This window comes from Rissa tridactyla, chromosome 3 (assembly GCF_028500815.1).
Source record: "Rissa tridactyla isolate bRisTri1 chromosome 3, bRisTri1.patW.cur.20221130, whole genome shotgun sequence".
Classification (NCBI taxonomy): domain Eukaryota; kingdom Metazoa; phylum Chordata; class Aves; order Charadriiformes; family Laridae; genus Rissa; species Rissa tridactyla.
This window is the reverse complement of record NC_071468.1, coordinates 60,004,616-60,016,758: the sequence shown is the minus strand read 5'-3', so window position 1 is coordinate 60,016,758 and position 12,143 is coordinate 60,004,616. Positions and strand designations below refer to the sequence as shown.

The 12,143-nt window shown below is 43.2% G+C and overlaps 1 protein-coding gene across 3 annotated transcripts in view; it reads right to left on the bottom strand.

Moving 5' to 3' along the window:
• Positions 1–9,921, bottom strand: part of SYNJ2 (synaptojanin 2) — a 74,034-nt gene extending 64,113 nt beyond the window's left edge. Inside the window, exon 1 of one of the 3 annotated variants that reach the window (XM_054194513.1) lies at positions 8,179–9,921. In XM_054194513.1, coding sequence (XP_054050488.1) covers positions 8,179–8,209 — 31 coding nt within the window. In that variant the 5' untranslated portion in view covers positions 8,210–9,921. Of the gene's footprint in view, positions 1–3,912; positions 4,540–8,178 lie in introns of those variants that run through there. The other 2 variants (XM_054194512.1, XM_054194514.1) reach the window with 2 other exon arrangements.
• Positions 9,922–12,143: the final 2,222 nt, after the last annotated feature.

The window sequence follows — 12,143 nt, the reverse complement described above, 5'->3', positions numbered from 1 at the left end:
CTCATTAAAAGCGATTGCAGAATCAAAGTGCTTACAAAAAAAAAAATATCTGTGCACCCTTTGGCTCCACCCTTGCAAAAACATATTTTTATGCTGCATTTCAATAGCAGAGCACTCCTGTTGACATCATTTCACTGAGATTACCTGCTATAATAAAGTTAAATAACTACATTTTCAGCACTATAATCTTAGTTTAATTCAGTGACTGCCTTGACAGCAATTCAGAACTGTCTTGTGCAATTCACTTGATCTATAAAGCATTAAAAACTGTAATGTGTATTAAAAGTAGGAATAGCATTTGTATCTGCACTTCCTCTTGTAGAAGTAAAAACTTCTAAATCAATGACAATTTTTCTTCACCCTTCATGACTCTAAGTTTCTTCCATAGAATCTATTTATTGATGTTCTATTTCGAAAAATTCCTGGAAGAATTGTTTCAGGCTGTCACCCATCCTTCTGGAGATGACTGAAGCTTCAGGGTTGCCAGTGGCAAAAAAAGCCTCTTGCAAAATGTGCTTTTAAATTCAAAACAGTGAGTTTTACCCTCCACCCTACAGTGACATCATGAGAAAAGGAAGAAAAACTTCCTTTATCAAAATATCAAAAATATTATTTAATTTACGACAGAACAGAAAACATTTACGTTGATATTACATTGCTATATGGATTAAGTAAAGGGGTTTGGGTTTATGTAGTTACGTTTTCCCACTGTGATCTTTGATTTCTTGATTTTTCAAAAAGTTTCTTAGGTTAGGTTTCCATTACAGCCCCAAGTGTTCTCATTTTATAAATTGCTGACATCTCAGACAATTGCAGATCTCCATAATACTTTCACACTACTGATATCAAATGTGCAAACATTTTTCAGGTTAAAAATATTGCAATAAGGAAATTCTGAAATATAACCAATTTGCAACTAAAATTGTCATCATGGTTTTATAACATACTGAGAGAGGAAAAAATATAGTCACCCAGTCACAAGACAGTATCAAATTTTTGGTTTACATATGTGAAAGGGTTTATTTTAATTATGAGTTTGCCAGCGGTTTATGGCCTGTGTAGACACTGCACTTATATAAGTGCGTGGTTTTTTAGATTTCTTTTTTGAAACGCCTCTTCCCCTAGGATGATTCTCACTCCCTTCTGCCGCTTGAAATAGGTTAAATTCAACATTTAAGTTTCTTCTAGTACAAAAGTATTATGGAAGCAACCGAACTTTCAAAAAAGTGCAGATGTCATGCCTGTTCAAGAGTAAAGACACTTGGTAACTATGGAAAAAGAATCATGAACAATGACTAAAATTTGCTCTCAGGCCTTCGGTGTCCATCCATGACTATTCCTTTCTACAGTTCTATTGACACGAGGCTGCTATTGCAAAACTGCATAAACTGTTGTACAACTTAAGTGCTCCAGGTATACTTATCTGCTTCTAGTTAGCATGGAAGTTTGCATAAGGCACAGTTGCATAATTCCTCCTCACCACAGGTATGCAATTTTAAAAAATGTTATTTTAGAAACAGAAAATTAGACACAGAAGCCAAAATTAACACAATCCTAGGGTTAGTATATCTGAAACCACATGTATACAAAGTTTGTTAACCTTCCACTGAAGTGTTCTATGGTTAGTTAACAACCTAAGCGCCAGTCAAACAAAACAGAATTAATGTTGTTTCTGTCACCACCCTGGCTGTGTACCTTCCTCTTCACAATTCTTGTAAATTTACCATCACAATACCTACCGCTCCTTTTACCTCCTTTTCTGGTCCTTAGCTGCATAAACAGAAGAGATGATCTAACCAGGCTCAACTGGATAAACTAGCTTTTCCTACAGTGCAGGAACCAACCCAGGCAGTAAAAGAGAAACCAAATGAAACAAAATGACAAAGTTATTAACATGGCGTGGGCTGGATGCCAAGGCATGCATGATTACAGTTATCTCAAGAGGTAACATTGGACTTTGAAAAGCCACCGCAAACAGGCTTTTATACTAGCCCCTATACAGATCACTACTTAAAAATTGTTCTAACACACGTTTTTAGAGAGACTATACAAATTCTCCGATCATTTTTAGCTATAGCAATTCAAATGGGAGATAGCAACACTAGGGGAGAAAAATCTATTGTAAGTAAGTTGATGATTCCATTAACTGGCGAGATGGCAAATATCTTTCCAGCTACAGGTCATACAAATGGCTTGGGGTCAGCTATATGAATACTGGTCTCTTGATTTTATTCATGCATATTGGTTTTAGGCAGCGGAGCTGCTTTAGATTTGTATCAGAATAATGAAATACAGACCCAAACCCATTGATATCAATGGAGAGCTTTAATGTAAACAGGTTTTTGAGTCAGGGAGTGAGTAAAACACTGCTCAGTACTACCAGACTTTCCACTTTGTCAGTTCATTGAAAACTGACATTTTCACTTTGTCAGTTCAGAGAAAACTGGCACACACAAAAAAAAAAAAACCTAGAAAAATGTGACATATTCATGTCCACTATTACCAACAAATTTAACAAGAAACTGAATCCTTGAAGTATTACACAATATAAAATTCCAATAAAATTTATTAAAAAAACCACAGTGCGGCAATAACAGATCTTTATCACGACAGGTCAAAATTTTTCCACTACCAGAACTATTCTTGTGAAAATCAGCTACTACCTGATGACCTTTTTGGCTTTCTTCATTCATAAAATTCCCAATATCTAAGCTTTTCAGTCTGGATGTCTTGCCACCCCACACCATGGGAAATTCAGACCAGTGGGCCTGGATCCTGAGCTGATATTGTGACTGACATTGTACAAACCACAACACACATACAGTTCTTACTACAAAGAGTTCACAGTTTAAGTCTTCCCCTTTTCCTTTGAGCTACTTGAATATGGACTTCTTCAACACTGCGAACAGTGGCATGATTGCTGGAACAGGTAAGTATTACATGCAAAACAATTTAAGAACACGGCACAAGCACAACACATTCCCCTGCATTACTTTTTGTGCCTTACATTCTCAGTCACCTCATTTTTCTGCCTTAACATTAGCATTGCATTAACTCATGGGTGGCAAGTATCAAAACACAAGATGAGACAACCCTGAGCACGTTACGACTTCCACTGCCCCAGGTGAGACTGGAGCTCCTCCAGTAAGAGCCAGGCACTCAAGCAACCACATACAGTGCAAACCACAAGGGCAGGTACAGAACAACAGCAAGAAGCCAGGTTTCCTTATGGCACATGAGTCTCAAGTCAGCCACCCAAAACAATCTCTCCTGTGAACTAAGTATCTTGATGTACCTGAATGGAAACTTCTTGAAGAAGCACCGGGCCCCATCCCTTTAGCTGGACCCTCCTGTGCAGTCAGTAAAGCCCATACAAGGCTGTAGAGTATAAGTCTCGCACAGTTAAGGTGGCCTGTGCCCAGACGCCATAGCCACTGGGCAGGCAGGGGGCCTCTCCTGCTTCTCCCACCCCGGCTGCCGGCGAGGAGGCTGAAGCCATCCCGAGCAGAGAAAGAGCCGGTCAGAGGTGGATCGGGCCTGCGGTCGCACAGGGAGGAGGAGATGCTGGTCGACCCTCCAGGCCCGGCAGGGCACCGGGGGTCACCCCAAACCGGTTGCAGGTGGGCAGGCCTGTGGGGCCATGACGGAGGCCGGGGTGTAACGTGAGGGGACTCTTAAGGTCGGTGTCCCGCCGGGCCTAGGTCTGCGCTCTCCCCGCCGCAGGGGGAAGTTCCCCCAACCTCCTGGGGATCGGCTGCTGCCACCGCTCCCCGGCACCCCTCCATTGACACCACAGGGGCACTAGGCATGTACCCACAGACACGCCACCCCCCCACGCCACAGCCTCCCACCACAGGCACCGCGCGGGAACCCGCCGGCCCGGCCCAGCCCGACCCGTCGCGGGGCACTTACTGAGCGCCGCCACGGTACCGGCCTCCAGCAACAGGCAGTCCTGGCGGCTGCGCGCCTCCAGCAGGGCGCTCGGCCCCGGCTCCTGCTTCCAGAGCAGCCGCAGCCCTTTGCTCAGCGCCATGGAGGGCGCAGGGAGGGTAAGAGCAGGGGGTGCCGGCGATGAGGGTGGGATGCGACCCCCCGCGCGGGCGGCGAAGGAGCCTCCGGGAGCCGCCAGCAGCCCCGCGCCCTCGCGGGAGCTCCCCTGAGCGCGGCTCCCCCCCGGTCCTCGCAGCCCGCTTCTCCCGGGCGGGAGGACGGCCGTGTCCCCCTCCCGGCAGCCGGTCACCTCAGCAGGCCTCCAAGCGCCTTGTGAGAGGGCGCCCAGCGGGGAAGGGAGCGGAGAGTTGGTGGCTACCGCTTCTCGCCGGGTCCCGACGGCTGCTGCCTCCTCCTCCTTCTCCTCGAGGAGCCTCCGGCTGCGGCCAGCGGGGCGGGAGCGACTTCCCCCTCGCCTCTCCGCCTTTCTCTTCCCACCCACGGTCCCTCGTAAACTTTCCAGTTAACTTTGTCCCTCCGGCTCCCCGGCTGCGGCTCCTCCTCCTCCGGCACAGGTACACGGCGCCGCCACCCGCCCTGCGCCGCGGGGAGAGGGGAGGAGCGGCGGCCGCGACCGCCCGCCACAGCCGCGCCCGGTGGAGCGCTGAGGGGCCCGGCCCGGCGGCGCCGCTCCCCACCCCCTCGGCGGCGCGTTCGGGCCGCGGCGGCTGAGGTGAAGCCCCAACGGCCTTTCGCACCGTGAGGCGAGGAGGGCCGGCCCATGAGTGAAATGCCCCGAAATCCCTTCCCGGGGCGGGCGGGGGCTGCTGCCCGGCTTTGCCCTGGGAGAGGCTGCGGTGCTTTCCGCGGGGAGCAGCCGCCCGGGCCTGCCGGCGGTGAGGCGACGGCCGCGGACACAGCGGCCGCCCGCGGGGTTCGCCGAGAGTGTCGGCCGTGGCTGGAAAGCACGGTCCCGTCTGTAAAGCCTTGCGGGTAAAAGACACAATGGGCGTTTTAGGTTGACTTTATATAAAAGTGCAGTTTCTTTGGTGGTTTGGTTTTGGTTTGTTTGCTTTTTGGTTTGTTTGGTTTTTTTTTTTCCTCTGATACTGCAGGATTCACATCACAATTCCCTGTTGAAACTGTGCAGGATGACGTGCTATTTTTTTCCAGAGTTCAGCCGTAAGGAATGGGTTTGGGCCCCCCACAACAGGGAAGGCATTGAGGTGCTGGAGTGGATCCAGAGAAGGGCAACGAAGCTGGTGAGGGGTCTGGAGAACAAGTCTTACGAGGAGCGGCTGAGGGAGCTGGGGTTGTTCAGCCTGGAGAAAAGGCGGCTGAGGGGAGACCTTATCGCTCTCTACAACTACCTGAAAGGAGGGTGTAGGGAGGTGGGGGTCGGTCTCTTCTCCCAGGTAACAAGCAATAGAACAAGAGAAAATGGCCTCAAGTTGCACCAGAGGAGGTTTAGATTGGACATTAGGGAAAATTTCTTCACCAAAAGGGTTATCAAACATTGGAACAGGCTGCCCAGGGAAGTGATTCTACAATTGAGGAGGTGGACACAGGTACACAAATGTGTTCAGATGAGAGAAAATTTGCTGTAATTTCTAGCAGAAAGTGTAGTCCTGTTTATACACAGGTAAATCAAGCACAATTCTAATTTGTTATTATGGCAGAATTATACTTTACATTTATATGTAGAGAAAACTGCAAAATTAAAAAGACCCAAACTACCGTCTCTTATTACTCTCTCACGTTAATGTTGAGGACATCAGTTATGGCTATGCTCTGCCAGGTGGACTGTAACAGTCCCTTTCCCCATTGAACTTGATGGAAACAAACTGAAAAACAGGTACTGTTCCTGTCACACACCTCTGTTGTATTTATTTTATAACCAGTAGTAATTTGAAAAGAAGATTAATTTTAGGTAAGTTTTATGGTGCCTTCTTAAAAGAGAGAGCATTTTGAAAGGATCTAGTAGGGAAAGTGGGACTGGTGTTTGCATAGGGCTTTTTTTTTCCCCGATCCTAATCTTTGATACAGTATGTGGGGTGAGATAGAGTGCTGGGTAATGTAAAATAAGTTACCCAGAAACCGTAGAAATTAAGTGAGCAGGATGAAAAAAAGTGAGAGAGCACACAGCTCAAAGTTTGGGGGCTTTAGAGGATGTCAGAAAGAGCGTGAATTAACCATTCTCGATTTTAAACAGAAAAGGGTTGCCTTTCTTACAGCTATCCTATAGGAATGGCAGACCAAGAAACTGTCTATATCTTAAGGGAACATGTTGAGCTCGACAGATCATCTTTTAGATTACATTTGGAGTTGAGCTGTCTTCTGCTCCTCAGCATTTTTTCATTTCATCCTCCTTTCTCAGTGGAGTTCTTCCTTTCCTTTAATCTTCAATTGTCTTCATGATGGTTTCATCATATTAGTTTATTTGCCCATCTTCACACTCCCATCTTTGGTTCATTATCGCTCTTTCTAACTCTGAGCAGTCACAGATATTTTGCATTGCTTTCTGAATGTTCCCACAGCTAAATAGTGGGAGGTGATCTTCCCATGTCTCTGCTGCCTTCAGCTGAGAGAAGCAACAGGTCGGTGGGCTATATCTACCATTCTGCATCCAGAGAAAAGTGGGAGTATTTTGGGGGGTGGAGTATCTCTTGTCAGCAGTAAGTGCTCCTTTGCCTTCCTTTTCTCCTTCCAACTCTTTTTCCAGCTCCTGTCTTTAGAGGAGGGGGAGGGAGATCCTTCTCTCCCTATCAGAAGGGGAGGAATCCTTAAGATCTCATGTTTGCTGGATGCAGAACTATGTGAAGTACAGTTCAAACAAAATTGCAGCACCAATGTTAGAGGGCCCGTCTCTGTGCTAAGAGGATACGGCCTTCAGCTGTTTGGTTCCTGTTAACTCACCTGGGACATAAATTGTGTTGAAGATAATGTCCATACTGTGTTTATACATATTTTTAAGCGCAGTTCTTTTGCTATCATTAGAAATTCAGCCGTTACCTCAGCTGTAGAAATCACCTCAGTGATTCTGAACACTTTTATCTTCTTCCAAGTCATTATTCAGTTTTGTTCGCATTTCCAATCCCATCCCCTCCCCAGCCCCTTTTTTACCTCTGAAGCATGCTATGCATTATAATGGCTCCTGCTCCTAGGTCTTTATGGTAATGGCTGTTTACAGTATCTGGATAACTGCCTTAATGAAAAGGAGTCCTGCATTCTGATCTTAGCAGGTAGCTTGTATGTTCGTCTGGAGACACATCAGAAGAGGAACAACAGGGGTGTTACAAAACAAAGTTTAGCAGAACTAGGGAGAGCAGGGTGTATGGCTGTCTGCTACGTCTGGAAGGGCTGTGTGAACCCCATATCCTAGACTTTGGGGCATGGAATGGGTGAATGTTCCTGTAGTATTCCTTGTCTGTCTTTATGTGCTCTTTATCGAGTAATCTTTGCAATCTGGGACTTTTGTACAAAAAGCTTTGGTGATACACAGTAGAAACAAAGAAAGAATACCTGTCTCTGTCCAGTGTTATGCTACTGGAAGTAATGGTAATTATTTTAAAGCTCTGAGACTAAATATAAAAGGTTACTTATGACAGCATTTCCTGGAGATTTCTGGCCACTTGCACATAGCCTCAGTGTCCATAAATTCCTCAGGAAATGTGCGTCCCCACAAGGTCATTGAAAACAGTTTGGGTTTTGCCTTTTATGAGAAACTTCTGACTTCAGTAAGTAAAGAAGAAATAGGGGAAATACCTCATCATAGCTTTTCCTGCATATGACATTCAAAACAACTAGTAACTGCTGCTACTATGCAAAATCTTTTATTGTTTTTACATTTTCTAGTTAATGTTAGAATGACTTTTATTTAAAGCTGAATTCGCCACAGAGAAGCATTTCCAACATTTGTAGGCTAAAGTGCTCCAAATGTTGCTCTGAAAGTAGCTGTGGGTTTTTAATGTCACCTCTTACACTCTCAGTGAAATCGAGAGAAGAGCTTGCTATTCTAGTTGGTTATGCTTGTCTTGACTGTGTAAAGAACTTTGTGTGCAAAAGACATCTGGTACTTTGTTATAGAGACAGTGTGAGATACTTTGAGTTAGGTCGCTGTTTCTCAACAAAGTCAACAGCATTTCCTTAAAAATAACTCTGAAGAGTGGAGAATGTGAGAAGCCCAAGTGATAAATTAGTATGCTTTATTTGTGTGTTTAGAACTTGACAAAGAACATTTGACCTCACCTTGAGTGTAAGAGCAGTGATGCAGAGACATCTTCTTTACTTAAGCCAATGACAATATTTTCAATTTTCCACTCCTGTTTACAACATTTCCTGGTGGTAGCTCCCCATAGTCCTTGTCCATAGGGCCTGTGAACAGCAGGAAAAAGAAACTTTTAATACTAATATTTCTGTATCAGTACCAATTAATTGGAAGGGAGAGGAGTGGGTTAATAAAGCAGACCTGAGCTTCCAGGTCAGCACCAAAACATGTGCCTAAATTTATCAGTAGCCTAAATCTCACAGCTCCTTGCTTGGGTGAGACTTCTCAAGTGAATAAATAGTGCAGGTTCAACTGCTAAAGGTGGTTGGACTGGAAGACACCTGGCTTTAGGTTCAGGCTGAGCTAGGGCCTATCTGGCTGCAGGCTGTAGCTCCAGATTGGCAGAAGGCCAGGCTGTGAATTCAAGCTCTGAAGGTGTACCAGAAGTGGCTGAGAGATGCTCTGGTGAAGTGCTAACTGTTTTATAAATGCAGCTAATGAAAAATTGTTTCTGAAGTGTTGTTGGGAGGTCAGTGGAATTTCTCACCTCCTCTTCCACTTATATTTTAACTGTGTGCGTGCTAAATGAAAGGGCTCTCTCTAGAGAGGCAGTTGACTGCATTCACAGATACTGGCCTTTTCTTAAGAGACTATTTTCAGTTACTGCAGCTGTTTTAAAGCTTAACTTCCTTCATTCCAAAACTATGTGCAGATGAGCAGCATTAGTCACACGGCGTTTATTTAGGCAGTAATAGTGACCAGACAACCAGATAAAATTTTTAGTCTTTCTTCCAGACTGACATGCTTATGATTAGTTGTAGGTATTGCTTTCTCACATTCAAAGGATTAGGAAGCCACAGAGTTTTCCACTGGTTCTTGCCTATTTTTCTGGAACTCCTGATAGGAAAATCAAAATGCTTAATAAAATAGCAAGTTCAAATTTAAAGTGAACTGCTTAGTACCTACACAGAGAGAGTTGTGGCATGTAAGTTGGCAGTTTTTCTCCGTGAGTATATGCCTTTTCTTATCTTCTAACAAACTGTGTACCCTCTCTTGAACATCAACAGTGAAAGCAGAGTTTCATGATTACCCCATATCAAGGAATATGGTTTTCATGAGATGAAAAATGGCTTCCTCTTGTCTGTGAGTTAGCTGTGAAGAAAAGTCCAGAAAGGGGCGATCCCAGATTGCCTGTTGTGGCTGTATAGTAGCTATAATTTTCAGACAGGGTACAGGAAGAGACTGCCTGGTGCAGCAAAGTCATTCCTAACTTCCTTTCTAAATAAGAATTGAACTATTCTATTGATGCTGTATATTTGTAAGAAGGTGTTTTCCTGGTTGTTCAGAATCTGTGAGTTTCATTGTCTGTTGAGATGTTATAGCTAGCCAGACAGAAACAGATGAATACAAGGGTGGAAAATACAAGAATACAACAGAAAGCTGATTATGATACAGGAGATTAACCTGAAATCTAAATAATGAAAACAAATAAAAAACAGCCGTGTATTTTTTGGACTAGACAAGTCACAAAAATTGGAAAAGTTGGGGAGAAAATGCAGTTAGTCAAGTCACAGCAGGGCTTCATATATGTATGGATAATTTTCATGGCACAGTACACATTATTTCTTGAGGAAAATGCTAGCTTCTGATCCCTCTTGCTATAATTAATTTGTAAATGAATTCTGTTAACACAAGAATCTTTAGTTATTTTGGGTAATATAGGTTACGTATCAGAAAAAAAAAAAGGAGCATACAGAGCAGAGGCATTTAAATGCACCTATAATGAGGCATTTAAAAAATTAGGGCTGGGAAGAGAGGGCAAGGAGAATGGAGTTTCCATGCTCAATACGTAACTCTAATGAATGTTAATTTATTTAAAGCTCATTGAACTAGAATCTGCCCTCAGTGTGATCAGGCATTTGAGGGAGAATATATTCTATGGAGTTTCAGCATGTAAGCATTAGTGGGAGTTGTTTGAACACTCATAAGGATAGTAGAGCGTGTTAACTGAGTTTATTTTCTGTGTTGGCTATTTACAGTTGTAGCATTTTCTAATAGGATTTTGTTAGTTAGATGAGCACATGTTCTGTATTCACAGAAATGCATATATAAAAGTAAAGGAGGCTGATATTTTAAAGTAGTCTCACATTCCAGTTCTGCTTTTTTTCTTGAACACATAATGCAAAGCTAAAGCAAAACTAAAGAATTTTTTGTGAACAGAAGTGAATGTTGGGTACAACATGTCCATGTAAAAGTTTCAGATTTACTCAAGTATTTGAACAAAGGGGGGGGGGGGAAGAGGGTGTTCTATTTGAGAACACCACTTTGATACAATCAAATCATGACATCAATAGATTTTTAGAAGTGCTTACCTTCAGAAACATGAATTTGTAACAAAAGCACATGAAATCACTGCTTTCCAAAAGAAAAAAGTAACTAACTTTGGAGAACACAATGGGCAAAAGTCTATTGCTATTCTTTGACTCTTATTTAATTCTGTGTAGATGAATACATTATCAGCATTTTACTTTTTCATACTTTTATTCAGAAAGATCTCACAGGTCTTTAAAACTGCATTAAACACAGCATGTGGCAGCAGTGATCTGTGCCATTAGCCTGGTGGAACACAACAGCTATCTAAGGGCCAGTAGCACCTCCCTACAACTCCAGAGAGAAAGAGCCTTATGTCTCTGTGATGGCTAGGTTAACTTCTCCCAAATCTTAAGTAACCCAGAACTCCAGTTCTCATATCTAAGTTCCATGGGAAACATTCCCTAGGTGTAAGGTTCAGGATTTATTTGCTGCATCTTCCTTATGATACAGAATTTCTATCTAGTGCCTTTGATAATGGACTACTGGTTGTGTGCCAGATTCTAACCCACATATTAAAGAGCTATGTATTCAGTCACCTTCCCAAAGCAACCCAAACTGTCTTGGACACGTAGATTTGCTCTTCTGTTATCACATCAACACTTTTTTCCATTTCAGTTGTTTCTAGTACAACATAGGTGGTGCTTTTAACGTGAAATTAGACCTGTTTCTATCATTTTGTTTTATAAACAGATGCTTTGTACTATTATGTCTCCTCATGCTTTAGAAAGCCCTGTCATTCATTTTCAGATTTGGGGGTGGGGTGGGTGGGTGTCAGACCAAAAAGCGAGGGGAGCATGAGGCAGTGTAATAACACATTCATAGGAAGGAAGGAGAACATATTTGTTTACCTGTAAGCCTGAGGGTTTGGGGCTTTTAAACTGGTTTTTGTAAATTTTGAAAAATCTTGTAAAAATGGCATTGGGCGATAAATCTTAGGTGTTTCTCCTCTTCTCAGCAGCTTTATGACAAACCAAATAGTTTGAAAAGAGTGAATATGAACTAGTTCAAATCAGAATAGTTAATGGAGTTCCTCAGTACACCACCAGCCACAAACTGGCATAGGGTAAAGAAAACTAAAACAGTAAACCAGAGCAAACTGTGTAAGGAGTCAAGCTATTTCACAGCCCCATAATTTTTGTGAATCTTTATGGCTAACGTGGAGTGAGTAACATATGTTTTTCTTGGAAGGAAAGGAGGACTATAGAACGAGGTGTTCAGTTCTCTGTCAGCACTGCTGCAAAGGGGTAGCTGATGAAATAGCACACTGAGTGTGTGTGTGAATGAGGGGAACAGACCAGAGAAGAGAAGGACTGAGGAAACACCATGGTTCAAAGTTTGTTTGACCAACCATTTTGTTATGTTACATTATTCTCAATGCACCAATTGAATCCGCGGACTATGTGTATGTACAAGTAAACAATAGGTAGGCTTTCATTCTGCTTGCTAGTATTTGTTTTTTGACAATTTGCCTTGTTTATTTAGGTGTGCCGTTCTGCTTCACTAAAACAAGATTTTGCATTGCTTTTCCAAAAAGAATTGCCTGTACGTCTAACTTGTGCCACATCCACTGTTA